Source organism: Drosophila virilis, chromosome 2 (genome assembly GCF_030788295.1).
Source record: "Drosophila virilis strain 15010-1051.87 chromosome 2, Dvir_AGI_RSII-ME, whole genome shotgun sequence".
In the NCBI taxonomy this organism is placed as follows: domain Eukaryota; kingdom Metazoa; phylum Arthropoda; class Insecta; order Diptera; family Drosophilidae; genus Drosophila; species Drosophila virilis.
In genome coordinates this window covers 32,640,618-32,668,483 of record NC_091544.1, presented here as the reverse complement: position 1 = coordinate 32,668,483, position 27,866 = coordinate 32,640,618, and the positions used below count along the sequence as shown (strand labels likewise).

The following is a 27,866-nucleotide window of genomic DNA, read 5'->3' as shown; positions in this document are numbered from 1 at the left end:
TTTCGATATGTCGTGCCTACTATCGTTTTGCCTAGCAACGACTAATAGGCCCAGTTATCGATTTGACGCATACACAAACACATATCAACGCGTAGTGGTATCTGCATAAAATTCAGTGAAAAATCAACTTATTTGTTTCAATTAAAAGCAATAAACATGTGATAGTGGCCATTTAAGTGTACTAAAGTTCACGCAAACTGTTCAGCGGTAAGTTTGCACTACGATTCGCTTATTAATTAAGTGCAATGCAAACATTTGTGCATGCACGCAACGTGTGTATGCGTGTGTGTTGCGACTGCGGGTGTGGGTGCTGCGCTGTCATTTGAGACTGCGACAACACGACACGACAGCATTAAATATAGGTTTTTATAACCACACGAGTGTTAAGAGCTATATAACAGTAGTGGGCTAAAATACTCTGCTTAATTGTATATAATTCGGTCTCGGCTTATTTAACCGTTATGTTCTGCCGGGTTATTGACTGATGTTGGCCTGTTTACCTTGTCCCAGTATTAGTTGTTGTTGTTGCTTGAGAAAGCGAAAACACAGCCTAGACAAGACAAAAACAACAACAAGAGAGTGCGACGGCCGCCTCAACAGGTTTGCGCTGTCTCGCTCTCTCTCTCTCTCTCTCGCCCTCTTTTTGCCAGCCAACAGCTGCTGCTGCAGCTCCTGCTCTCGATTAAATTGATCGATAACGGATGCGGATTGTCAATTGCTTCACAACCATGCAGTTCAGTTCAAACTGCACTTTGATGTAGTGTGACTCTCGTGATTTTCAAAAAAAAAATATATATATATATATATGGATATTCAGGTTTATATGTTTGCGGCTTATGAATATTTAACAGCTGCCTTCGCCCATGCCAAAACTGGTTTATGGCGCACACTCAAAAATCTTTCACTCTTTCCAAGAACAAAGCGTGAGGACAACGACGATTACCAAAAAAATACATATTTTTGACGCAACACAAATGCGGTCGCTGGCCTCTGTTTAACAAGTTTGCCACAAAAAAAAAAATATTAAAATGCATAGTAAACGACAGCAAGATACCCTGTAAATGTCTGCTTCGAAGATATGTCCAAAGAGTTGCAATTTACTTTTTAAGATTTTCGTTCAAAAAATGCATAATTTTTCCAGTTTCAAAATTTTCTACTTCCATATAATTTGTATGTGACGGCAGCAAATTCCTTTGGCAACAAAGGATTCAGATGCCCGCCTAAGAAAACTGTCCATTAGAATAGTTTCATCAGAAAAAGGCAGTTCTATTCAAACTGTAGCTTCCCCACCTTCCGATATATATAAAGTTTTGATATGAAATTCGAAAGCCTTTTTATTTTATTTTATTACGTCTACAAGAAGCTTGCATCAAACTCTTTTTGGCCATTTATTTGGCTACAGGGTATTAGAAAAAAACTTTAACTGAGCATCCAATTCGTGAAACCAGCTTCAGTCTCTTGAAGATTCTTGCTGTCGTCTGCCAACTTTCAGTTACCAAACTGTCTCTCTGCCGCGCAAATCGCTTGAAAACCCCTGACTAAAAAACTCAAATAAAACATAAAAAGCGTTCGTAAAAATGCGCAGTTCTTTTACGGGAAAATGTCTGCGGCTAGAGCTGCGGCTGCTGCTGCTGCTTGGTCTGCTTTCGCCCGGCCAGCCGGCGAATCTGCTGAACAGCTATCTGCCCGCTTCCATGCAGGCGCTGGCCTACTACATCGATCTGCTGCAATACGAGCCGCTCTCCAGCACCACGGCGGAGCCGCCGTTCAGTGCTGAAGATCAGCAGGCTGCGAGCACCAGCCCGTTGCCACCGACCAGCCCAAAGCCAGCTGCTGCTGCTGTTAAACCCAGCAGCACAACGCTACGTCCCATGGGCAGCACCAGCGGCTGGTGGCAGCCACCCAGCTGGTGGGAGATGCCGCAACGGACCACAACCACGGAAAAACCGACAGCAGCGCCAACGCCGCAACATGGACCAGCGCTGTATGCACCAGCTGGAGGCAGGCGGTCACCTGCGCCGCTGGAGGGTCAGGCACTGTTTGATGAGATTCACGATGATGCGGACTTTGATAGACTGCCGCTCTCACTGATCCGTGATATACAGACGGAGGCGCTGCACGATGACTTCACCAACGATGTGGAATCCTTGGATAACTTCTTGCGTCTATATGATGATAATTATGGGCGTGCCGCTTTTGACTTTGAGTCGGCCATGGATCGCTGGAGCAGCACATCGACGGCGGGCAAGAAACGTGTGCCGCCCACCAAGCCGTATGTGGACTTTCTGCTTGTCTACGATCTGCTCAAGCGTGATGCCAAAGCGGCGAATTTGAGCAAATACGAGGGCTACTCGGATGAGTTGCTGCAGCAGCTGTTCGAGCTGTCGAATGCCTCGTCCACGCGGCAGTTGCACACCCTGTTCCAGCGCATGCTGGACCGTGGCGATATACAGCGCAGCGATGTGGTGGCCCGTGTGCAGGGCATTCTTAAGGATCTGGGCAATCCGAATAGCCCCACGTCCAAGGCGCTCGTTCACATACCCAGCATGCAGTTTTTGCCCTAGTTCTTAAGTGTTTTTTGTCCATTCATCGAGCGCATAATAAATTCTTAATTCATAATATATTCATTTCAAATCGAGCATTTGACACATTGACACAGTTTGGATAGCCCGCCCACCAACTTTAATATGTTCTCGAGTGTATGTGTAAGTTATCGATAACGACTGGCCAATTTGTTGCACGAACGGCGGCTGTCAACAGCTGTGACGACGTCATCAATAAATCTTGCCCACGCTCACACACTCGCGCGTGTACACAAGTCACTCCACAAGAGAAGCACGTAGGCGCGCTCTTCGCTCTCTTGTTTTCTCTTATTTTTTGTTAGCAGTCCGCGCGTCGCCCATGCCCTGAACTTGGCGCAATTAAAAGGTTACGCACGAAACTGCGCTTATGGCGTCTCAAATTTCTGAACATGAATTGACAAATGTCAAACATAAAGCAGTCCGGATTTGTATTATTTAACATAATACTAAATGTATGATAATACTCATGTCTGCTGAATATGTATTCCATTAAAATATTCGCTAAGAATTTATATAAAGTAAAATTCAATATTCAAAGCTCCCTGAATTTAAAGCGTTGCAACTTACATGTTAGTGTTTACTTGTACCAACAAATTTGTAACAATAAAAAAAACGGCATCTTATTCTATAAATATATTCGCCAAGAACTATCAAAATTTTAGAAAATGCATATTCAAAATAACGCATGTGACGTCACACACTTGTTCTCGCCACATAACATTTCGCAAATATGTCTCTTTCTATCTCTCTCTCTCGCTGTGATGCCTAAGCGGCGTTGGCTATGCCGCTCTCTGCTGCCGCTGTTTGGTTCCAGTTGCTGTTTGTATTTGGAGCGCGAAGCAAGTGCCGTTGCGTTGTTGCTTCCAATTAATTTGCTTTAAGTAGTCAAATAAATTTGCAATTATCTTACAGTCAATAAAAGACAACCAATTATCATTAACCACTTGCAATCTGTGTAGTAAAGAAAAAAAGCAAGTTAAAAAAAATGCAAGCACAAGTTTTGTACTCAAATATTTGTGGCATGAACAAAATTTATCGATTTGTGTGAAAGTTGCAAGCGGTGACGGCGCCGCTGCTGAAAATAATTGGCCAAAAGAAAGTTTTTTTTAAATCAAAGTTGTAAATTGCACAATGGAAAACTTAAACTTTGCACGCACGCCGCAGTTTCTGCGCAAAGTCATCAACGAGGCGCGCAGGTAAATAAATTTGCCCGCAACCGACAACAATTAAAACAAAACCCACCACCAACAACAATAACACACACACAAGTCTGCAGTCTGTACGGGACGCGGTGAAACGGGATAAATTTGGGGTGGGCTGTATGTGTGGGGAGTTTGTAATTGTCTGTGCTGCAGTTCTAAGTTTTTTTTTCTTCTCCGTATTTTTATTTTCCTGCTGCACCTTACAGGTTTTACTTGTTTCCTTTTACGCTCAACTGACGCCAGCCGCATGACCTCAAACCTTGTGGCGGCACTTACAGTTGCAAGGCGTCTTATGTAACTCGAGCCTGGCGTCGCCAATTGTTCTGCATGGCTTTGATTTCTGATTTTTTTTTTGCGAACAAAAGCAGTCCTTAAACCGTTAGCCCCATTGTGTTGCAACTTCAAGCAGCAGCGGCAGCGGCAGCAGCCATATCTATAGCCATAACCATTGCCCCACAACCGGCTAGAACATAATTTTGCGCAGAACAAGACAAAGGGGTTGCCGTTTCATGTCTTTGTTTAGGGGCGACACCCTCTTTAGAATTTGGCTCCTCTTGACTTTTCACATTTACCCTGCATATGTGTGAGTTTGTGTAGGATGTGCGCTATGTATGTCAACGGTTGCTTTTTATCGGCCCAAGGCGATAGCGCACACTTATCCATTGTATGGGTACATATGTATATTGCTATAGTTGTGATTGTATGCGTTTCTCTACAGCTTCCCTTTATGTGTTCGTATAATATAATATTTAACAAGAGTCATCGCATTTATTTAGCTTAAGTGATGCATAACATTTTCAATTGGTCGACTAGTCCGCCAGTGTGACCTTCTTCTTAGATTTTTTTTATATGACAGTTGGCAAGCCCAAGGTCAATGGCAATCAAAGGCTGCAATTTATCGATAAGCAGCCAATGAAAATTGATCGCACAGATTTCGAAATTTTTGAGTGGGCATGAGTGAGTGGGAAGTATATATGAGCAATATTGTGACTGCAACTTCTGAATGTCAGTGACTGTGTGTAGTATTGTATTTTGAGTTTATCATAAATATGTTGGACGATAATGTATAAAATCACAAACACATAACTACATAGAATAATGTAAAATATTATTGTAGATCTTCAAAAAATGTTAAAAACCGCTGCGTTCAATTTTTGTCTTCAATTTTATTCTCAATATGATGGATTAGCTGTAAACTATGAAACGCAATTATAATGAACACACACAAGATCTAAGGAAATCAAAATAAAGCGTGGCTAAATTTCACAAGGAATATTCCATGACCTCATCTTATGGTGAACTTAGCATACATATGCACAAAATATTAGAGATCTAGCTCTATCGATGTGAATCGATGAGAAATTATCGATATCGATATAAGTCACAATATATTTGTCAGTCACTGTTACGCTAATGTTGCTTAACTCTGTCGAAATTGAGAAGCACGCATTTGAAATGAGATCAACGGCTGCTAATCATCATCATTCTCACACCATGTGTGCACACTCAGAAGATTATATGCGTATATATGTATTTTAATTAATTAAAAACATTCCATTCGCATTGCAGATCATTTATACACAGTGACGACACCGCAGCAGCCGGCAAGCCAACGGAAGACTCGACATCGGCACGCGACGAAATGGAGCTCGCCCACAGTTTGACACTCAACGAGGAGGCAGTGAAGCAGCTGCCGGAACATAAGCGTGCAGTTTTTGAGCTGGAATGGTTACGTTATCTGGAGAAGTCGCTGCCACACATGCCCAAGCATGAGATCAAAACGGGACAGAAAAAGCTTGTCCAACAGCTCTTAGAGCGCATACAGGGCGCACCGGGTCCGCCCATGCGCAAGTTGATAGCCAGCGCACTCGCGACACTCTTCTCTGTGGGCGATACCTTTATGCTCTTCGATACGGTCAACGCTTGTAACGATATACTGAAGAACAAGGATGATTCGCCGAGCTATTTGCCCACAAAGCTGTAAGTAGCTGTGATAAATATTAAATCCCAAGCCGGCCATCCAATTGTTTCAATTGCAGTGCCGCCATTTGCGTGCTGGGGTCCATGTATGAGAAGCTCGGACGCATGATGGGTCGCACCTATGAGGAAACCGTGCAAATCCTTATACGTACCCTGCGCAACGCCGAATCGCAGGCACGGATCGAAATCATGCACACACTAGAGAAGGTCAGCGCTGGTATGGGCACCGCCATTGCCAATGTGCACAAGGATATCTATAAGGCGGCCAAGCATTGCCTGTTGGATCGCGTGATGGCGGTGCGCGTGGCCGCCGCCCGTTGTATACTTAAGATGATCTACAGTGCATCGTTTCTGTACCAGACGGAACTGGAGAACCTGGGCACATTGTGCTTTCGCGCCTTTGACGGCAGCAACTATGAGGTGCGCTGCGCTGTTGCCCAGCTGCTGGGCACACTGCTCGCCTACACACAGCAGCTGGCCGAGCTGGCGGCGAGCAACAAGAAGTCCGCTCAAGCCCAGGCTGCGGCCGCCGCACTGCAAGCAGCTAAAGGCGGCGCCTTGCGTCTGGTCTCTCTGGACGAGGCACTGGGCATACTTATGTCTGGCTTTTTACGTGGTGGCGCCTCCTTTCTGAAGGGCACCGGCGAGATAATCAAGGGCAGTTCCGGCGTCAATCGTGAGGTGCGCGTTGGCGTAACCCACGCCTATGTGGTATTCGTGCAGTTCATGGGCAGCGTTTGGCTGGAGCGACAGCTGGGCACATTCCTTGCCCATGTGCTGGATTTGGTGGCTAATCCGAAGGCGGCTTGTTCGCATGTGGATGCCGTCTATTCGCGCAAGTGCATCAACTTTATACTGCGCTCCACCATTGGCAAGATGCTGGGTGAGAAGGCGCAAAGCGCCGCCTGCAAGGAGCTCATCCATTTGGTGGCCAAACAAATGAACTCAATTGATTTTAATCCGGAGAATGCCAAGGACTCGAACCAGGAGACACTGTTCAGTCAGCACCTGTTGGTATGCGCCCTGCAGGAGCTTAGCTCTCTGTTTATTGGACTGGGCACAACGGCCCAGAATTTGCTAACAGATCAATCCCTAAACGCCATCGATGCCACCTGCGCGGTGCTTGTGCATCCGTGTGCCGCGGCACGTCTGGCCGCCTCCTGGTGTCTGCGCAGCTGCTGCATTGCGGTGCCCAGCCAAATAACGCCGCTCATCGATCGCTTTATCGATGCCATTGAACAGATGCGCTCCTCACCGGAGGCCGTTGCGGGCTATAGCTGCGCCTTAGCGGCCATTTTGGGTAGCGCTCGCTACTCGCCCCTGGGCATACCGCACACCAAGGGCAAAGTGGTGTTCAATTGTGCCGAGGAGTTGTTACGCTCTGCTTCCCAGAATAGCCGCATGTCGCTGCATCGCACCCAGGCCGGCTGGCTATTAATTGGCGCCATCATGACGCTTGGATCGCCGGTGGTCAAGGGCCTGTTGCCACGCATGCTGCTGCTTTGGCGCAACTCCTTTCCGCGATCCAACAAGGAGCTCGAATCGGAGAAGGCGCGCGGCGATGCTTTCACCTGGCAGGTGACTCTTGAGGGACGTGCCGGTGCCCTCTCGGTCATGCATAGTTTTCTGCTCAATTGCCCGGATCTGGTCAGCGAGGACATTACGCGGCGTCTGCTCACGCCCATCGAAAGCGCGCTCGCCATGTTGGTCAAGTGAGTCAACTGTTATAATAACTCAATCTCAATATTAACGGTTTTTTTATTTTTCGTTGCCAGCTTGGCCACTGTACTCAAGAGCTATGGCACCCAGCTGAAGGCACCTGCCGCCATGGTGCGTTTGCGTCTCTTTGAGACGCTGACCCTGCTGCCGCCCACTGCTCTGGAGGCTTCCTATACCCATCTTTTGCGCATGCTCGTCTCGGAATTTACCTTGTCGGATAATGCGGCCAATACGACGAATTCTCTACTGCGCACGCTTTGCCATGGCGATGATTCCATTATTTTGGGCACTTGGCTTCAGGAGACCAACCATCGCACTATCGAGGATCAGGTATGTTGCGAACCCAATACTTTTATAAGCTAGGGTTAGACTATGGTAATTTCCAATAGCTTTCTAAATGTGTAACCGAAACTATCTTCTACCTCCCCCATTCTGTATATGCAAAATCGTTTAACCAGATGGAGCCGAATCGCAAAGTCGATGGCGAGCATGTAAGTGTTGGCCCTATGCCCCTGAAAAGATGACGATTTAGGTTCGCATGCTGAATAGCTCGTTACTTTACCCACTCGCTGCTAAACAAGCGAGTAGATATGCAATTCGTTATTCTGCTATTATTTTTCGTTACCATTTGCTACAAATATTAACCTGATGTTTGCTTTTGATTTAATTGGTCTACTGGCTACATTATAGCTTACTTGCTCGATTTAAATCAGATAAATAGATGATCGTTGGGGTTTTAATTTTACTCGTTACTTTTGAACTTAGATTTAAAGCACATATATAAAAGACGGCTGTTTATTTCTGTTTTTATACCCTTGCAGAGGGTATTATAATTTTGTCGTGAAATGTGTAACGCATAGAAGGAGACATCTGCGACCCCATAAAGTATATATATTCTTGATCAGCATCAACAGCCGAGTCGATAGAGCCATGTCCGTCTGTCTGTTTCTATGCGAACTAGTCTTTCAGTTTTAAAGCTATCTTAATGATAATGATGTTGCACGCAGCACATATGTGAAAACCAGCTGGATCGGACCACTATATCATATAGCTGCCATTGAACCGATCGGTCGAAAATTAAGTTTTTGTATGAAAAAACATTTGGTTTTTCAAGATATCTTTACCAAACTCGACATTTATTAGTTTTACTTTACTCCTCATATATATGCAAAATCCTATTAAGATCGGACCACTATATCATATAGCTGCCATAGGAACGATCGGTCGAAAATTAAGTTGTTGTATAAAAAAAACATTTTGTTTATCAAGATACATATCTTGCCCAAACTCGACATTTATTAGTTTTACTTTACTCCTCATATATATGCAAAATCCTATTAAGATCGGACCACTATATCATATAGCTGCCATAGGAACGATCGGTCGAAAATTAAGTTGTTGTATAAAAAAAAACATTTTGTTTATCAAGATATTTTGCCCAAACTCGGCATTAACTATTTTCCCTGTGCTTTTAGATACGGGCAAAGCACTATAAGCATTATGAAAAGGTTGGGTCTGCAAGGGTATTATAACTTCGGCGTGCCGAAGATAGCCTTTATTTCTCGTTTTTTTTTTTTTATAATATTAGCAAGTAGCTTTTTTTACAATGTTAACTGACTACCAGCGAGCATGTGTTTTTACTCGTTACTATTCAGCGATTTATCTGCTAGTTGTTTGTTATTCGTTACTCTTATATACCTTCTTACTCGTTGTCTGCTTTTACTTATTACAAAGGCAGCCCTAATTCGACTCTTGACTTGCTATTCGTTCCTTTTGTATTATTTACTCGTTAGTTTCTTATATTTCATTATAGCTTTTCACACTTACTAACTTGTATTCCACTCTCCGTTCAGCTTCAGCCGAATAGCGCTGCGGGCTCCGGCGCCCTGGAGCACGATCCCTGCTGCCTGTATCGGCCCAACTGGTCGGCCCAGTACGGCAGCAATGCCAGCTCAAACGCGAGCACTTCGAGCAACAACAACAACATACAGCTGATTAACAAGGCGCAACAATGCCCGGGACCTTTGCCCCTGGGCGTGGCCGTGATTGACATGTCCGTGACGTTGTACGGCACCATTTTCCCCAAGGTGGCCAACAAGCATCGGTTGCAAATGCTCGACCATTTCGCCGAGTGCATAAAGCAGGCGAAGAGCAATCGCCAGGAGGCAATCCAAATGAATATATTTACCGCGCTGCTCTACGCGCTGAAGCATCTGACGGATAGCAAGACGACCATTGGCCAGGAGGATGTCAAGAAGAGCGCTACCAGCCTGATAGTCGCTTCGCTGACCAGCACCAATTCAACGATACGCTGCGCCGCCGGCGAAGCACTCGGCCGTTTGGCCCAGGTCGTTGCCGATTCTCACTTTACGGCCGAGCTGGCACAGAACAGTTTCGACAAGCTGAAGTCGGCCCGGGATGTGGTAACACGCACCGGGCACTCGCATGCCCTGGGCTGTTTGCATCGCTATGTGGGCGGCATGAGCAGCTCACAGCATCTTAATACCAGTGTCTCGATATTGCTTGCTCTTGGCCAGGACAGCGCCTCGCCGGTGGTGCAGGTCTGGTCGCTCTATGCGTTGGCCCAGATTGCTGATTCCGGCGGTCCCATGTTCCGCGGCTACGTGGAGGCCACGTTGACGCTCTCGCTGAAGCTGCTGCTGAGCGTGCCGCATGCCCACGTGGATGTGCATCAGTGTGTGGGCCGTGTGGTCAACGCACTGATCACCACCGTCGGACCGGAACTGCAAGGCAACAACACAGCCGTGATTGCCATGCGCAGCTCTTTTCTATGCGCTGCGGCACTGCTACAAGCGCACGCCGATCCTCTGGTGCAAGCCGAGGCCATTGGCTGCCTGCAGCAGCTGCATCTGTTTGCCTGCAAATCTCTGCAGCTGGATACGCTCGTCCCGACCCTTGTCAAAATGCTGGCCAGTAATTATTTTATATTACGCAAAGCGGCCGTCGCCTGTCTGCGTCAGCTGGCGCATCGCGAGGCGCGTGAGGTATGCGAATTGGCGCTGGCCATTACGCCGGATCAATGTCCGGATTTGGTTATAACAGAGTATGGGCTGCCCGGACTGCTCTACTCCATGCTGGACACGGAAACAGACGCGGAGATGCTTAAGAACATACACGATACGCTGACTTCTATGCTGCAAATGCTGGCAGCCGATAATCTGAGCAACTGGCTCAGCCTCTGCAAGAAGGTGCTGACCGTCGCCGTGGAGACTGGCTCCTCCAGCGAGGAGCAAACTGGAGCACTGGCTGGTGGCTCTGGGGATGCCGGCAGCAAATCCGGCACAGGCGAGTCCACGCAAACCGACGACGATGACGATGAGGAAGAGGAGTATGCCGACGATGTAACCGAATATCGTGCCGAAGAGAACACCTCCACGCATCCGGCCGTCCAGCCGCGTTGGCCCACCCGTGTCTTTGCTGCCCAATGTGTGCGCCGCATCATCGCCAGCTGCGAGGCGGCCAATGCGTTACATTTCGATCTGTTGCAGGCCAAGGAGCAGCAGCTCATCAAGTCGCGCAGCGGCGATTATCTCATTCTGCATCTGGCGGAGCTAATACGCATGTCCTTTATGGCCGCCACTTCGGACTCGGATCAGCTGCGGCTGGAGGGTTTGCGCACGCTGCAAGAAATCATAGATCGATTTGCCAATGTGCCGGAGCCCGAGTTTCCAGGTCATTTGCTGCTCGAACAGTATCAGGCACAGGTGGGCGCTGCCCTACGACCGGCTTTTGCGCCCGACACGCCCTCCCATGTGACCGCCGCCGCCTGTGAAGTGTGCTCCGCCTGGATTGGCTCCGGTGTGGCACGCGACATTAGCGACTTACGGCGAGTGCATCAGCTGCTGGTCAGCTCGCTGAACAAGCTCTATACGAAGACGAACTGCAGCACTCAGCTGTATAACGAATCGATGGCAACGCTGGAAAAGCTCAGCATACTCAAGGCCTGGGCGGAGGTCTACATTGTGGCCATGCTGGGCAACGGCAAGGCGCCCGCTTCGCTGCTGACCATTACGCCAGCGGGCGCAGCCACAGAACTGGTAACCGGCCTTGAATTGGATACGGATAATCGAGGCGAGAGCCTGTTGGGTTTGGTGCAGCCGGAGCTGCATAATCTATCCAATCACTGGCTGGCCGCCATGAAGGATCATGCGCTGCTGCTGCTGCCTGTCGAGTTTCAATCGCAGTTGCCCCGCGATGGCGGCTCCTTCTACACCACAGACACCATCAACTCGTCCAAGCCGCACTACATGACCAGCTGGCCGCCCATATTATATGCAGCTGCGCTCTGGCTGCGCGACGAAGGCTTCGCCAAGCATGTGGATACTCAAAGCCAAGTGGAACCTTGCAGCACGCAGCCCGAGTCCGCGCCCGAGTCGAATAATAATAATAATCACATCACCCATGGCTCGCTTTCGGCTGATCGCTTCCACATGATCTTCGGCATTTGCATGGAGGCGCTGTGCAGTATGCGCAGCTCGGATAAGCCCCGGAACATTGTTAGCTGCCTGCGGGCGCTGCACAGCATCTTTGATTCGGATTGGGCGCGCCGGCAGCTGATCAAGGATCGTGCCTTGACCATTGAGCTATGTCACGTTCTGCATCGCCAGATACTCACACGGGATGAGCTGCTCGTCCAGCTGCTCTGCGTGGAGATACTCAAGCAAACCATACAGGCGGCACGCGAAGATTTAGAAAGAAGACGCGATACCCAACAGCAACAGCAGTCTGCAGACAATGCCAATGAAAATCAGAATGAAGGCGAAAAACAGGAACTGGACCTGGGCGAGGGTAGCGTCATGCAGCCGGGCAGCTCGCATGTGTATGCCGTGCTGGAGGTCTGCCTATGTCTCTTCGTGCGTCAAATACCTAGCCTGAATCCCAGCAAGCAGAGCAGTCTACAGCTGGACTATGCGTATGCCCGGAATGCCGCCTCCTTCTTCTCAGTGCTTGGCGATGACAATGGCCGCCTGGTCGCCAGCGGGCTGCAGTGCGTCGAACAGCTGCTGGAGCTGTGTACGCCCAGTGGCGCCCTGACCATACTGCCCACCATACTCTACATGACGACGAGCATTATGCGGGAGATAACCAACAAGTCGGCCATCGACAGCAGCATACTGGCCAACACCTGTGCCGTACAGGCGGCACTTAAGTGTCTGCGTTCTGTCTGTGTGCATCGCTGGGCACACCAAGCTGCCACCCAGGAGGATTGGCAGCAGTTGCTCCAAAGCGCTCTGGCCACCATTATTGACATGACCAAGACCGCTGGCGATAATGAGGAGCGCAAGGTGGACGAGGTCACCATGTTGCTGGCCATTGCTGTATTCATACTGCATACGCCCGCCTCCGTGGTAGCAACGCCCTCGCTGCAATATCCGTGCATCAATCACTTCCGGCAGTGCCTGCAATCGGAGCACTTGTCGGTGAAACTGAAATGCATCGAGACGACGCGTTCCATTTTCACACAGGCGGACCTTAAGACGGCCACGCCCTACATCCATGCGCTGGCGCCACGCATCATTGAATCCCTTTATGCCGACTCCAGCAAGACGCCGGCCAGCGAACTGGAGCTTCAGGTGACCCTCGAGAGCATTGTGACCGTGGAACAGCTTATTGAGCTAGCAGAGCCGCAACATCGTAAGTAGCAATTATATACAGTTATTCGAAATGTCAGGTCTGTTCCGAATTGGTGTACAAACAGTTTTAGGTTAGGTTGACGGTTCCTTTCCAGAAAGTAGTAAGAAAAATCCTTTTAGTAGCCCATTCAAAGCATTTTTGAAAACTATTTATACATTTATATTTATTTACATTTAAGAATGTCGGAGATAAAATGAAGCTAACAAATTAGGAAAGTTAGGAAGAATGTTTCTTTCCAGATGTTCCTAAATAGGCTAAAAATATTCAGCCTAACTAGCTGAAATTCAAAACTGGTTCCGCCGAGTTTCAAAAAACTACAAAATAATTCAAAAAACATTTATTTAAGCAGGTCATCTCTAAGGTTTCATTTTAAATTGATAGTAGTTATATATACATATATTATATGAAATCAGCATTGTTCAATATTCGGGACAGACCTGTAAAAAGCGCAACTAGTGCGTTCCACTACCCAGCTACACACACAGTCCGTTTCCAAATATTGTATTGAGCTGCCAAACATGGCGTCGTCAAATAGTACCGTTTTTTTATTATTATATTCTGCTCTTTTTCTCTACGTCTCTTCTCTTTCAATTGCTTAACTCATTCATTACACACACATAATTAAAAAAAATATATTGTATATCGTTAGGAAACTTGCTACAAGGTAAATAGATGCGCCCATTCACCTGTTTCTTGTTTGCACTCTCGTTGTTTAAGCACCTAAATATGCATTTGTTAAATATATTAAAGCGTTGTAGTTCATAGCTGTAGCTGTCAATTTGCACAATTGCGCTTTAAATGTCGTTGCACACTGCATGCAATTACTGTTGCTGTTATCGATATCGATAACAAACACGCAACAGTGTTTACACACCCTAATACAACGTTATTTGTCTTTTCCGCAAATTTTGAATCTACTTATATCTATTTTTCTTTGCACATTTCACAGATATACAAATGCTAACGCTACTGGTGCCGGTGCTCATTGGGTACCTGGCCGAGCCAAGCAAGTTGCGTACATTGCCCAAATACCAGCGCCAGCTGCATGAGCAATCCCTTAACTGGCTGCTCAAGATCGGACCCAAATACCCGCAAGAGTTCAAGGCGTTGATGTGCCAAAAGCCGGAGCTGCGCCAGAAACTGGAGGCAGCCATACGTAACCAGCAGCAGTCAATTAATCTCGCCCAGAAGGCCAGCGAGGCGCAGCGCAGCGGTTTGCTGGCCAAGCCGCAGAAGCCGACGATCAAGCTGAAAACGGACTTTAGCAACTTCCAATAAATAAATAAACACCATCACACACACATGTATATATATATACATATATATATATATATATATATATATATATATATATATATATATATATATATATATATATATATATATAAATGCTGCTAATAGCGTGATTTATTAGAAATTGCTTTTATTGCTATAAACGTAATAAGTACCTAAAGATCATAATCTAAAATACATACGTATATAAATTATAAGGGATACTCCCATACACGAATATCGGTTTTGTTGGGAATGCAACATATTGTTAGTTATTATTATGATATATATACACAAGAACGATATAAGTTATAAAAGCTATTTAAAACGATGTTAATATTGTTGTCTTATCTAATCGAAATTCAGCTCTTGTTTAACGTTCAGCTCATCTTTAAACACGGTTTTCAAACGCTGCCTCGACTGCTTTATGCCATCCAATTCCTCAATCTGTCTGCGCGCCAGTTCCTGAATGCTGAGGCCGCTCAAATTATTGCCTGGCTGCGGCGCCGGCGGGGGCGGTGGCACTGAGCTTTTCGAGGAGCCATAATTTACAATTGGACGCGGCATTGACGTCAATGCCGCTGGCAGCTGTTCAAACGATGGCGGCTCCAGGCGACTAAGAAGCGTTGTGTAATAAAAGAGAGTTCGTAAACGTTGCCGAAACAGCTGGACCGCTGGCTGAGATTCGTCATAGCTGATGGCTGGCTTCAGGTCGGTCGCAATCTTGGCATGATTGCGACAATGCACGGATAGGATGCATATGGCACGAAAGCCCATCATTGTAGACCAGTTAGGTGGCAGCAGCATCAATGGTTGCCCAGCCGATTGACTTGCTTCCAATGCCGGCAATTGACGGAACATTTTGCTATAGCATCGATTAAGCTGCTTGGTCAGTGCAATGCTCTGGACGAGCAGGACAGCATCCGCTGGTGGCTTAAAGCGCAGCGCATTGGCCACCACAAACAGGTTACGTTCGTTGCGTGGCAGCGGCATTGGCGCCTGCGGCGCATCCAGTTGCAGATTATAGGAATACTTAAAGTACTCGTAGACGTGTAAGTCCATGCCGTGCAATGGCACCAAACAATTGCCATTGACGTTCGAGTCCAGTTTGGGTTTCTTTGGCTTTGGCTTCTGGGTGGGATTAATGAGCAGTGAATCTGGATCCGCTTGCCATTCCTGCAAACGTTGTGCCCAATTCTCGGCGGTTACTTGAGTCTTTTTGTGGGTTTTGCGACGTGGTATGTCAGCCACCGTCGCCTGCGGATTCTGCTCGAGAAACCGCTTGATGACCAGAAAGCGTGTGCGGCAGCTGGTGCGCGTATGATTGCCCAAATGGCTGGCGCACTTAACCCACTGCGAGGTGCCGTGCTCGGTGACAAAGCTCATCAATTTGGTGTCATCCTCCATGGACCAAGGATCCGTTTTATTGCGCTGTGCCAACACATTGTTATAGCGTGTGCGCAGCTGGGCCAGCGAACGATTGGGAAACAGTGTCCGCGGAAAGCAATTAAATTTACCATTGTATTCCTCAACGGCTGCGAATAGCATCAGATCCTCGCTGGGCGTAAAGGGCGCTGGAAAGGATGCAAATATGAATTGGATGAACTCGCAATTGTGTTTGTGGGCGTACCGTGACTGATGCTGGGATGCAGCACATACATATAGCGTCCAATTAATGTGGATCGTGATCTACCCGGGAAATGTTCAACCACCTGGGACCAGTCGGTCAATCCGTTCACCGTATTCTGTGCGACAACGGCGCGCAAACGTGCATTATCCTCATGCCCCCAGCGAAGAGCATTCGTTGGTTCCATATGAAAGCGCAGCGTTGTCTGCATGCGCACAAAGCACTGATAGTCGGAACGTTGATGCACTGCAGCCGCAATGGCTTGCCAGTTTTGCAGTTTATGGGCTTTGGCCGCCGAAAGCAGAGCATTGTCCTCCTCGGTCGTCCATTCGTCGCGTTTAAGCTGTGGCTGCAAGTAAACCAACCACATGGCCTCACAGCTGTATGACGAGTGACGATGCTCTAGATCCAGTGTACTAATCTGATTCCAATCAATGCTGAAGCTGCTATCGGCGGCATCCAACAAACTGGCTACCGTTTGTACGTGTAGATCGATGCCCCTGCGTTTGCGCTCGTGGCTGGACGCGGCTCTTGCTGCCTTGGTCTGGTAGTTAGCATGGTCCACCAGCTGTTAGTTGGGGAAATGGGAAATACTTATACAAGCTTTCTGCCAGCTCCAAGCAGCGCATTCACTTACCTGCTGCTTTATACCCATGACCACATTTTTCTTGTCCAGCACGGTCCAGACGTGCTTGGAGCGCATATCGAAATCGGTGGGAAACATTTCGCTGCCGCAACGGCTCTCATAGTCCTCATTGTTGGGACAACTGCGTCCGTCCACATCCCGAAAATATAGATTGCCCTTGAACCGGAACGTTCCGCCACGCAGAACTGCGCCGCTCTGGCCAACGCTTTCGCCGCCGTTCGCTGAGCGCGGTTTCTGACGGCGTATTAGTATCTGCTCGTTGCGTTTGTAGCGAGCGCGTACTAGCTCCAAAAGCTCCAGCATACGTCGGCGCACCTGCTCCAGCCGCCGCTGCAGCTCCTGGTTCAGTCTCAATGCATTTGTATCGCATGGCTCGGCACTGGCTGCCAGCAGCGTTGTGATTTCCTGCAGCAGTTGTTGGTGGCTCAGCTTTAGTTTATCTGCATCGCACATTTTGCGGCTGATCAAGCAATTTTATTCATTGACCTCCTGCATATGCAAAACCCTTCAAGAATTTTGCAAATGCCTTTTCCACAAAAATAACAAAACGAAACGCGTTTGTCGAAATTTAGGCACTATCCAAGCGATTGATTTACTTATCGCCTTTGATATCGAAGTTGTTGACTTTTGCAATGTGATTTATCGACAGTTACCGTCATTCTTTAGGCTCTGATGGTTTTCACCTGTTTTAGCAGTATTTTGCAGTTGAATCAAAAGCTAAACTAATTTCATACTCAATAAATCTCAAGTTTATTATTCAAAATCTACTTATATTACGGTACTCCTAACGGACATAGTCGATAGACTTAATCAGTGTGCACACATATTTTAAACGGACAATATGTCTCAACAAAGAAGCTTTTATCGATTGCTGTTTGCTAAATATCGTTTTGCAAAAACAAAAGAGAAGTGAGAACAGCAAAATCAACTAAAACACGGATAGTCACAAATAAAAAGTGCGTAGGTTATAATTAATAAAATTCACCGTGTATGCGCATATGTCTAGTGCTGGCCAAATAATATGGATGATGTCCCCGTCAAAATAGTCGAACGATATAAACCACCACCGTTAGTTTACCAATTGCCCCCGACTATTGCGAACCGTTTGGCCCAATATAGACCCAACCACTATGCGGAAGAGCAGGCATATCACTATGACTACCAACTGGAGCGCAGTGTGCTCAGCAAATGCCAGCACTGGCGTCGCATGCGTCATCAGCAGCATCAGGCGCGTCAGATGCGCCAGGAGCAGCGCAAACAGGAACGCCAGCGTGCGCTGGAGGCAAAGCAAAAGGAGATGCTCGGAGCTGTTGAATATCCTAGTGCAGCAGAGTTGTCCTCCGACAGCGACGATGATGAGCAGTTAGCTGTGGAATCGCCAACAATAACAAAAGCAGTAGCAGTAACAGAAACACCATCAATTAACGCCGCTGCGTCACGTGAACAACTCGAACCAAAGTCAATAAGCTCGTGCAATTTCCATAATATACTGCAACCCACCATTCTGAGTGGCGCTGCAGCAGCGCCACCAGTGGTTGCACACCATAAACGGAACAGTTCACTAAACTATGCAGATTTCGAGTATAATATGAACTCTACACCATTCGATAACATTGAGATGAAAACTATTAACGACTTGGATATACTGGCGCAGGTGCTGCACCAGACGCAGTTGACGCAAACGGCCCAGGCAACAAGTGAGCCGGAGCCGGCGCCAGAGCCAGAGAGGGAGACAGAGAACAAAGAGGAACAGTCGCAGCAGCCGGCACTGGAGCTGGCTGTAACTACGCTGGCGGAAACCAAAGCGACGCTTAACAGCGTCAACTTTCTAGTACACTGTGATGATGCCCAAGACATTCCAGCCACGTACCCAACACCCCTATATAACACTCCAACTCAGCAGCAGCAGCACGTTTATCCACACATGGTCTACAATCAGCACTATTATCCTCAGCTTTCCAGCCAGCAGCAGCAGCAGCTTTACCCAAATCATAATTACTTGCAGCATAGCTATGCCAATGGCTATGGCTCGCCCACCCAATTGCCTCCGCTGCCGCCAACTAGTTTTCTGTCTGCGAACACGCAGGACGCTGACGCCAAGTCCCGGAGCGTGCCCGACATACTGCGCGAACTGAAAACGGAGCTGCAACAGGCGGAGAAGCGTCGCACCCGCCTGCACAGCCACAATGAGAACGAATCGCAGACGTTAGCATTGACCCTGCCACAGCAGCAACAGCCGAGCAATGCCAACATATTCCAGGAGCTGGCTGTGCCAGCACAGAAACTGGCGCAGCGCATTAGCAGCATGGGCTTTCCGCTGGAGCGTGTGGCCAAGGTGGTTAGTCTGTGTGGCGTCGATGACAAGAAGGTGCGTGAGTACGCTTTGACAATATATGTATATATATATTTAGCTATTTGTCTTGACTGATTGATGGATTGACTGTTCCAAAGAAAGTTTTGCCCAGTTTTTTGCTAAATGCAATTTTCTCTCCATTAGATAATCGAGCATCTCATTCCACTGGGCGAGCTAATGGATCTCGGATTTGAAGAAACGAAAATCTCGGCGGCGCTCTTGAAATTTAATAACAATAAGGACAAAGCGCTGGACTATTTAATTAAGTAGTGCAATTCAATAATGAAATGTCGGCCGCCCCGGCGCTCCAAGCTGCTAGAGAGGCGCATATCCAATACAAGCGCCCCACGTTACATGCAACGATATTTCTGTTTATTTCTATGAGTACTTGGAGCTTATTGTGTTTGCATATGCTGAGGTACGCAACTACAAACAACAACAACATAATGCTAAATCGCTTACGTGTACATAAGTATATATAGTATTTATATATATATATATATATCTATATGCATATATTTATATGACGACAGCCGCCGCCGCAGCAGCATAATAAATACATGTGCTTAGTGCTAAGCTGCTTCCGCATCGCGTTCAGTTCATGCCCAACATTAGCAGATTAATGGCATGCTCCACATTGCCATCGGCCAGCGTCAAGTAGTTAACGTTTTGGGTGTGATTTATAAAGCCCATAGCTGCCATGGTCCGCAGCTGCTCGGTGAAGCGATGCCGGCGATAGCAACGTGGCAGAACATCGCTATCATCGTCAGCAACCGCATCGTCATCATCATCCTCTGGCTCTTCTACAACAGCTGCCTCACCGGCCGCTGCACTCGTTGCCGTTGACTCCACTTCCATGCTCTCCACAGCTGGCTGTTGCTGCAGCGACTGAAAAGCGCGCGCCAGCTCATAGCGCAACAGCTCCGAAGAGATGGCCGTGCCAGCAGCAGCTCCACCACCTCCTGGGGTAGCTCCAGCCAAGCTAGTGGCGGCAGACGACGTGCTGGAGCGTGGTCGCTCATCGCTGAGAGCCTCGTCCACAATGCGCTGCGCTATGTTGGATAGCGAGTTAAAGGAGCTCATGTCGACGCGCGCCAATGCATTGGCCATCTGCTGGCGACTTATTTGACGTATATTGGCCTGCTCATCTCGTCTATTGGCAGCCATATTGGCAGCTGCAGTGCTGCTGCTACCCCCACTGCTGCTGCTGCCGGCCCCTAAAGAGTTCTCCTCCTCCGACGAGGTCGTTGACTCCGAGGCAGCCTGCTCTTGAACTGCAAGCAGAGATCATGGGATCATTGATGAACAAAGGCAAAGCAATTAGGAGCACGCTAGGCGGGCGTATTTGCCCGCCCAGCTCCAATTTAATCTTCACAACGAATAAGACTTACACTGCGTGGCGGAACTATTGCGTGCCAGTTCCTTGCGTATGGTATCGACTATAAATGAAGCTGCCTCGCATATTATGGGATAGTCCCGCACCAGATTCTGAACCACCTCCGGCTCATGCAGCATATTGAACAGCACCGAGTCGCGTATCAGAGCCTGTGCGCCCAAATTGCGTCGGAATTCCGGATACTCGGCCAGAATCTTTTGCAATATGTTAAAACGAGACGTGACGCTGATTTGCAGGTGCGAGGTTAGCGAAAAGAGCTCCTGTATGTGCTTGGTATTAATGTCACTGGGAGCTGGCGGCTCGTATGGAGTATATCCCTTCATTTTGCGGAAACAATGGACGATTGCATTCGGTTTCATAGTGCCAGAGAGCTTAGAGTCGTCGCTGAGCACCTTGCCCAGATAGCATATATCTGTATAGGTGAGCGCACAATGAGTTGGCATTATTTCTATACTAAGTATAAACAAATATATGTATATACTATAATGAAAATACACACCAAGTTCGTCGGCATCGAACTGCAACTGCAGCTGCTGTGCAATGATCTTTTTCAAGTACGCCACATTCTGTTCCATATCAATGTTGTGGACGGGATAAAAGTCGCTTAGTTTGTTTTTAATATGCACGCCAGCGTATACAGTATTCGTAGTCATGCTGTACTTTTTTGTTTTCTGTCTGCTTTGTTTTGAAATTAATTTTCAACTGCGTCTCGTTGTGTCTCGCAAACAAAGTGCGTAGCGATTATCGATTAACGATAGCCATATAGATGATTACCAGGTAGGCCAGTGCTGCTCTATTTATTAAACTTAACAATACCCAAGACGTTATCAACTGATTTCAAAGAAGTCTCAAAATTTGTGTTGTTTTTATTTTTTGTTTGTTTTCTTTTTTTTTTTTTTTCTTTTTTGATAATGGGTACTCGAAGTGTCCAAACGCAGACGGATAGATCACATTTAAAAAAGCTTTATTATAAGTCGAAGGAAAGAACAGTGGCTCAGCAAACTTCGGTAACGAAAAAGCCCAAAGACGTCCAAGTATTAATTATTCAGTGCTGTGAATTTGAAATATTTGGAATTGTGCAAGGTATGTCATGGCTAACGTAGGTAGATTTGATGTAAGAGAATTCAAAAAAAAATTATTTCATTGCAGACGTTTCGTTTCGACATGTAAGGACTACCTCTTCCTTAAAGAAAACTTCATTTAAGTGTTGATCATTTATTTAGTATACCTTGCGACGGGCTCAAAAACTCGGAGTTCGGGGCTGGTGCATGTATACTGATAACAGCACAGTTAAGGGATTAATTCAGGGTTACCCAAAAAGCTTCGAGGCTATGTATGTGGTCAAACAAAAAACAATTCGAGGGTCGAATTAAAATTTATTTTTCAGGCGTATTTGGTTGAAATATACTGGCAGTCCCACCAGCCGCATCGATAAATGTGTTTTTGGCCCAATCGAGGAGTTGCAAAATTTTACCTACGCTGACTTTACCATAAAAAAAGTAAGCCCTGATGCCAATGTCCAATAAAAAAAAGCCGGTTTATCACACATACATATGTACAGTGTGACCGTTTCATATTATAAACCGTCTGATGGTGACACTGTTTCGCTAAACTGCAACGCTGCGTGGTACACAATCAAGTAAAACAAACGGCATTGCAGTGGAAATCATTTCACTCACTGTGGCCCGTGACAAACAATAAATACAACTGATATAAATAAATTTATTTACTTAATCGAAGAAAAATAAAACGGCATTTAATTAACTGCGCGCTGAGGCATTAAATGCAGCACATGTGCGAGCTGGGTTCCAGTTGAAACACGCGCAAGACTTTCACTTTTTTGCAAAGAGACAAATAAAAAATATAGAAAAACAACAACAATTACCAAACGATACTTCGTCTCACGAAGAGAGCGCAGCAGCACCTAAGAGGAAAATGAAAATCCGAGCGGACAGACAGAAGCAAAGCTAGACAGACCCACTGGAAACGAAGCGACATAAATAATTTGTTAAAAATAGTAAATAATTGCGTATAAACAAATGAAATGCAGCTGCAGCAGCGATAACAACAATAACAAAACGAATCGCATGGCTGTGTGAGTGAGCGATTGGGCATGTGTGTGCGTGTGTGTGTGTGTGTGTAAGTGTATGCAAAGGGAAAAGAAATTAACCAAAAAGCTGACTGTCTATTTGTCTGTCTGTCTTCTTTGTCTGTGTTTGTTTGTGTGTGTGTGTGTGTGTATGTGTGCGTACGTGGAGTACTAATTTGGGTCAATTTGAAATTGTGAGTGAAAACGAAAACTGCGTTGCATTTGCGCGCTAAAAGAGTAAGCAAAATAAGCAACATGGACAGCAGAACACAAACGACACAACAACAACAGCAGCAGCAACAGCAACAAACATCGCGAAGTTCACCGCTCGTTGTTAATCTAGGCGGTCCAAACGCCAACAGCTCCACAGAAGCCAGCGCACCACCAACCACGGACAGTAGCGGCGCAGCGGGAGGCAGCAGCAGCAGCAGCAACAGCAAACGCAATAGCAAAAACAAAAACAATAATGGACATCAGCGCAGCCATAGCATAACTAACGCAGCGGCCACATCGTTTGTCAATCTGTTCGATGGATTCACCTCGCGTGTTTCGACAGCTGTGAGCGTCACCAGCAGCATTAACAGCACCGCCATGGAACGCAGTCACAGTGCAGCTAGCACGCCCAGCTCTACGCATTCCGGCATTGGCGTGGGTGGCGGCATTGGTGCCGGTTCGATAGCTAGTCTTACGAGCATGGGCTCGCTGGGTACCACAGCTAATGCATTTTACTCCTCAATAGGCAGCGCTATCAATTCCCTAACATCGCCCATAACGGCCGCAGCGGCGGCGGCAACAGCCACCACCACGGAGGTGGTGGTAGCCGCTGCATCGGCCATAACAAATCATTTGAGTTCACCTACCGGCGGCAGTACACCGCCGCACTTGCTGGGGAACAATGATGAGGACTGCGATGATAACGATGAGGAGGAGGATGAGGATGATGCTGTCGATAATGATGGGCATATGGCGGCGCCAACACCATCCAAATCATGGGCCGAAATTAAATGTTTTGTGCAGGAGATACGCAAAGAGCTGTCAAATCTGTCCACGATGGTGCCCACCAATGTGCAGTTCCGTCATCTGTCCGATGGCCGTGCCCGCTGCTATTTCCTGAGCACGCCTCCGCACACGTGGGAAACAACGCTGCTCTTCGCGGACATCAACTTGCGACAGCACGACGAACAGCAGCTGCACCACCAGCAGCAGCAGCTCGGTGGCGGCGACATTGAACAAGTCAATGCTGGCAGTCCTAGCGGCGGCGTTGCATCACCCACAATTAACCTGCCAACGTTTCATTTTGGTGCACCGCCCAAGCCCAGGTGGGATTAGCCGCTTGTCTAGCTGTCATCAATTAGTAATTTCTTCCTTTGATTTCTTGAATCAACAGGCTGACTTGGCAGTCACTGCTCCAGCAACCCATACCCAGCACTCATGTGAGCGTGACCGCTGTCAGCGGCAATGGCAACGCCTGTCCATATGCCCGGGAGTTTCAGTTGCTGCAGGAACGCAAGCGCTTGCCAACCTGGGGCATTACTTCCTATGAGTTGCACAAGCCCAGCGGCAAGCTGGTCTTTCCCTGCTTCAATGATCTGTATCAGTGCTTGGACACGGGCTACAATGTGAGCTTAGAACATGCTGCCAGCCTGTGCAACAATCAAATTTTAATTAATTTTCATTCTTTTGGAACAGTCTGGTCTGCTATTTCCCACGCAGCTGCGCACGTGCCCCGAGTGGACTGCATTGGATCCGCAAATCTGCCCTCAGAACTCGGATCTGATTGCGCACATCAGTGACTGTGATATCTGGGTAACGCACACGCTAAGCGGCCATGAGAAGCGTTTAACGTACACGAGAAGCGGTCGTCGCACGTTTGCGGATGATGCCCTGAGTGCGGGCGTGCCATCGTATGTAATGCAGGAGGAGTTCAGTCGTTACCAGGGCTACTGGTGGCAGCCGCACTCGGATGATGGCATCTATCGCATTGTCTACGAGGAGGTGGATGAAACTGATGTGTCCCTATACACATTCCCCTCATCGACGGCTGTGCCGGGCGAGGTGGATGAGTATCGATTTCCACGTAGCGGCACGCCTAATGCAAAATCTAAGCTAAAGCTTGTACAATTTGTGCTCAACGAGGCGTTGCTGATTAGCGAGATTAGCATCAAGGATTTACCCTATTCTTTGTCGGCAGTATTCCCCTGGCTGGAGTACATTGTACGCGTCGGCTGGACACCGGACGCCAACTAGTAAGCTCCCAAATTTAGTTTTCACTTTCCATGCTAAAATACTCAATTTTTCAATTCTCAGTGTTTGGCTGCAGGGCCTCAATCGCAAGCAGCAGCGCTTGGACGTCATGCTCATCCCGCTGGACAACTTTTGCGAGTCGTACAGCAGTCAGGTGTCCACGCCCACAGATTCTATTGGGGATCATAGCTGGCGTAGCCCATATAATCGCACAATAACCCCGCTGCAAGTTATCTATACGGAACAATCGGAGAGCTGGATTAATGTACATGATATGCTATATTTTCTGGAGCTAAACGATATGACTGTCACCTATCTCTGGGCCTCAGAAGAGACGGGCTTCAGGCATTTATATCTAGTCACGTCCAGTTTGCTGCTGACTCATGTTAATGGCTGTCAAACGGATGCGGTTGCCGCACTGGCAGCTGCTCAACATCCCAGTTTTGTAGAGGCGGCAGCACTTCAGCCGCGCATTGTCAACAAGGTGGCGCTGACGAGCGGTGAGTGGGAGGTGCTAGCACGCAATCTGTGGGTGGACAAGGCCAATCAACTGGTCTACTTTGTGGGACTGCGCGATACGCCTCTGGAGAAGCATCTCTATGTGGTCAGTCTGCAGCGACCCGAGCACATACGCCTGCTAACCGAGCCAGGCTATTCCTATTTGGTGGAGTTTGATGATGTAAGTAATAGAATCTGCTCGTTTTTCCAAACTTGCATACGATATGTAATCTCGTATGATATATTTGAAAGGAAGAATCGGCTTAAAATTAAGTTTTGTAAAAAATCATTACAAGTCTTCACCAATTTTCTCATTTTTTTAAATGAGCTTCGGCCTGGTAAGGCCAGTTTATAGTGCCCGTATTCACAAAGAATTTCACTTTATTACAGCAATGTCAACTGATGCTGCTCGTCTATTGCAATATCCAACGCCTACCCAGCTGCAAGGTGATGCGTGTGACGCAAACCTGTCAGAATGGCGGCGTCAATGGCATACAGATCTCGTTGGTTGGGTTTCTACATGAGGGCGGCAAACCGGAGCCCCAATATTGCCCGCAAATCTTTCGGCCACAGCTGCCAACGGGTGAAGTAGTCTATGCCATGGTATTTAAGCCACACAACTTCCAGCTGGGCGTCAAGTATCCAACGGTGCTTAATGTTTACGGCGGACCCGAGGTGCAAACCGTAAACAATACCTTCAAGGTGAGTGCTGTGCCTTTTAACTCATCTCATAAAAACAATTTTTTTTTTCTATAACTAAACAGGGCAAACATCAGCTGCGCATGCACATGCTGGCTGCTCAGGGCTATTGTGTGATCTGCATTGATTCGCGCGGCAGCAGGCATCGTGGCATACAGTTCGAGAGTCACATACGCGGTCGCATGGGTCAGGTAGAACTGACCGATCAGGTGGATGCGCTGCGCATACTCTCCGATCAGCTGGGCTATATTGATATGGAACGCGTTGCCATACATGGCTGGTCCTATGGTGCGTCTCATTTTTTTTTAATACTATTTATGAAACTCCTTGTCCTGACTGACTGACTGACTGGCGATCAACGTACAGTGTAAACCGTAAGAGATAGAAAGCTGCGATGGATTCCCGCATGTGTGTAGAAAATTCGCGGAAAACGATAGTAAAATATTTTTTGCTCACAACCCGATTAGCTTAAAACTCATTTGTAAGGATCTTTGCGCAATTCCGTTTAAGGCGTGTTTCGCACAATACGCAATATGTAGTCTTTCTTGATGGAAATGGCGGTCACAGTTTGCTTTCACACTTTTCGCAAATCCGCGAGCTTCTACGAAAGATTATTTTTCCGTGTCATGTCACAACAAACTAAAATAGGCGAAAAACTTGTAATTTTTATTTCCTAATTTGGTGGGCCCCGAACTCAACTATCTGGTTTAAATGTAACGGGAATCGTGGAGTTCGTGTTGGTATAGTTAGGATTAAATTTCCAAACTGGTCTGAGCAAGTCCGGGTAATGCCCGTTACTATTATACCAATTCCTAAATGCTATTTTCCTGCAGGTGGCTATCTGAGCTTGATGGGGTTGGTGCAGTTTCCGGAAATATTTAAGGTGGCCATTGCGGGCGCACCCGTGACAAATTGGGAATACTACGATACGGGTTATACGGAACGTTATATGGATCTGCCCAAGTCCAATGAGGCGGGCTACACGGCTGGTTCGGTGCTCAACTATGTGCATGCGTTTCCCGATGAGTGAGTGCGGCAAATCAATTGTAATCAATATGTCTAATTAATCAACCCTTTGCTTTCCCTAGGGATAATCGATTGCTGCTCATTCATGGCCTGATCGATGAGAATGTGCACTTTAATCACACCTCACGACTGATCAGCGCTTTGAATAAGGCAAACAAGCCGTATGCGTTGCATTTGTTTCCGGAGGAGCGGCATTCATTGCGCAATTTGGAATCGAATAAGAACTACGAAACGAAATTATTATCATTCTTGCAAAACTTATGAGATTCATCAACCAGACAGTAATACACCCTATTCTAATTACCTGCTGTATCGTAGTTGTTGTTTAGTTCTCTTTTTTTTATTACAAAGTCAACGTCAATATTTAAACAATTTGCAATATATTTCATACGAAACAACATCAACTTTTGCCCTGCCTCTGTTCAATGCTACTCCTACTCATTGTAAGTACTTTTAATTCACTATTTCTATTCATTTATCATCTCTATCTTTATTATTATAATGTTTAACATACACACTTGCTTAAAATTGTAAATTTTTTAGATGAAAAAATGAAAAAACTGCTTGTAAGTTTGTCGTCCTCTCTTTTTAATGCCCCTCCACTTCTCAAGAAGTGTCCTCTTCCTCACAAAAGGCACCCACAAACTCTCATGCTGATCCTGCAAGCCATCTCTTAATGATAGTTTCCTTCTATATATATATATAAATATATATATATATATATATATATATCTTAATAATCGATAAACAACTTGCAATATGTGTATATTTTTAACGAGTTCAAATAGAATGAAAAACATCAAAATAATAAATCATAAATCTTTGGCTGAAACACATTCTTTTAGAATTGTGCTTGTGTTTTTCATTTAAACGATAAT

At 46.8% G+C, this 27,866-nt stretch overlaps 7 protein-coding genes across 13 annotated transcripts; 5 read left to right on the top strand and 2 right to left on the bottom strand.

Annotated features, from left to right (window-relative positions):
• The first annotated feature begins 47 nt into the window (after nucleotides 1-47).
• LOC6632857 (HEAT repeat-containing protein 5B) lies at nucleotides 48-14,741 on the top strand. Of its 5 annotated transcripts, none has more exons than XM_032433882.2 (8): nucleotides 48-207; nucleotides 5,354-5,764; nucleotides 5,824-7,476; nucleotides 7,540-7,813; nucleotides 7,942-7,974; nucleotides 9,337-13,138; nucleotides 13,788-13,802; nucleotides 14,088-14,741. In XM_032433882.2, exons 2-8 carry the CDS (start codon nucleotides 5,427-5,429, stop codon nucleotides 14,414-14,416), a joined length of 6,444 nt encoding a protein of 2,147 aa, XP_032289773.1. In that variant the 5' UTR covers nucleotides 48-207; nucleotides 5,354-5,426; the 3' UTR covers nucleotides 14,417-14,741. The 5 variants fall into 5 exon arrangements, with proteins under 5 accessions (XP_032289773.1, XP_032289768.1, XP_032289770.1 ...); XM_032433877.2 differs by lacking the exon at nucleotides 48-207 and adding an exon at nucleotides 3,393-3,778; XM_032433879.2 differs by lacking the exons at nucleotides 48-207; nucleotides 7,942-7,974 and adding an exon at nucleotides 3,394-3,778.
• ImpE3 (Ecdysone-inducible gene E3) lies at nucleotides 1,450-2,622 on the top strand. Its single transcript, XM_032433885.2, has one exon. It carries the CDS (start codon nucleotides 1,578-1,580, stop codon nucleotides 2,562-2,564), a length of 987 nt encoding a protein of 328 aa, XP_032289776.1. The 5' UTR covers nucleotides 1,450-1,577; the 3' UTR covers nucleotides 2,565-2,622.
• A 20-nt stretch (nucleotides 14,742-14,761) lies between the features above and the next one.
• Nucleotides 14,762-17,264, bottom strand: Pbp95 (proximal sequence element A Pbp95). Its single transcript, XM_002056631.4, has 3 exons — nucleotides 16,675-17,264; nucleotides 16,041-16,605; nucleotides 14,762-15,984 (listed from the first exon to the last, which is right to left on the bottom strand). Exons 1-3 carry the CDS (start codon nucleotides 17,134-17,136, stop codon nucleotides 14,762-14,764), a joined length of 2,250 nt encoding a protein of 749 aa, XP_002056667.1. The 5' UTR covers nucleotides 17,137-17,264.
• Nucleotides 17,265-17,563: 299 nt separating this feature from the next.
• On the top strand, nucleotides 17,564-19,396 carry LOC6632855 (ubiquitin-associated protein 1). Its single transcript, XM_002056630.4, has 2 exons — nucleotides 17,564-19,051; nucleotides 19,181-19,396. The coding sequence occupies exons 1-2, from the start codon at nucleotides 17,705-17,707 to the stop codon at nucleotides 19,304-19,306; spliced, it is 1,473 nt and encodes a 490-aa protein (XP_002056666.1). The 5' UTR covers nucleotides 17,564-17,704; the 3' UTR covers nucleotides 19,307-19,396.
• Nucleotides 19,397-19,532: 136 nt separating this feature from the next.
• On the bottom strand, nucleotides 19,533-21,085 carry LOC6632694 (uncharacterized). Its single transcript, XM_002056629.4, has 3 exons — nucleotides 20,932-21,085; nucleotides 20,428-20,844; nucleotides 19,533-20,310 (listed from the first exon to the last, which is right to left on the bottom strand). Exons 1-3 carry the CDS (start codon nucleotides 21,083-21,085, stop codon nucleotides 19,631-19,633), a joined length of 1,251 nt encoding a protein of 416 aa, XP_002056665.1. The 3' UTR covers nucleotides 19,533-19,630.
• Nucleotides 21,074-22,457, top strand: LOC6632693 (acylphosphatase-1). 2 transcript variants are annotated; one of them, XM_070207193.1, is made up of 5 exons: nucleotides 21,074-21,209; nucleotides 21,358-21,515; nucleotides 21,582-21,598; nucleotides 21,656-21,765; nucleotides 21,820-22,457. In XM_070207193.1, the coding sequence occupies exons 1-5, from the start codon at nucleotides 21,199-21,201 to the stop codon at nucleotides 21,956-21,958; spliced, it is 435 nt and encodes a 144-aa protein (XP_070063294.1). In that variant the 5' UTR covers nucleotides 21,074-21,198; the 3' UTR covers nucleotides 21,959-22,457. The 2 variants fall into 2 exon arrangements, with proteins under 2 accessions (XP_070063294.1, XP_002056664.2); XM_002056628.4 differs by lacking the exon at nucleotides 21,074-21,209 and having other exon boundaries at nucleotides 21,262-21,515.
• LOC6632692 (dipeptidyl peptidase 9) lies at nucleotides 21,982-27,820 on the top strand. 2 transcript variants are annotated; one of them, XM_002056627.4, is made up of 9 exons: nucleotides 21,982-23,191; nucleotides 23,261-23,840; nucleotides 23,909-24,140; nucleotides 24,211-24,767; nucleotides 24,829-25,444; nucleotides 25,654-25,965; nucleotides 26,028-26,250; nucleotides 26,796-26,988; nucleotides 27,051-27,820. In XM_002056627.4, exons 1-9 carry the CDS (start codon nucleotides 22,777-22,779, stop codon nucleotides 27,250-27,252), a joined length of 3,330 nt encoding a protein of 1,109 aa, XP_002056663.2. In that variant the 5' UTR covers nucleotides 21,982-22,776; the 3' UTR covers nucleotides 27,253-27,820. The 2 variants fall into 2 exon arrangements, with proteins under 2 accessions (XP_002056663.2, XP_032289774.1); XM_032433883.2 differs by having other exon boundaries at nucleotides 21,982-23,840.
• Nucleotides 27,821-27,866: the final 46 nt, after the last annotated feature.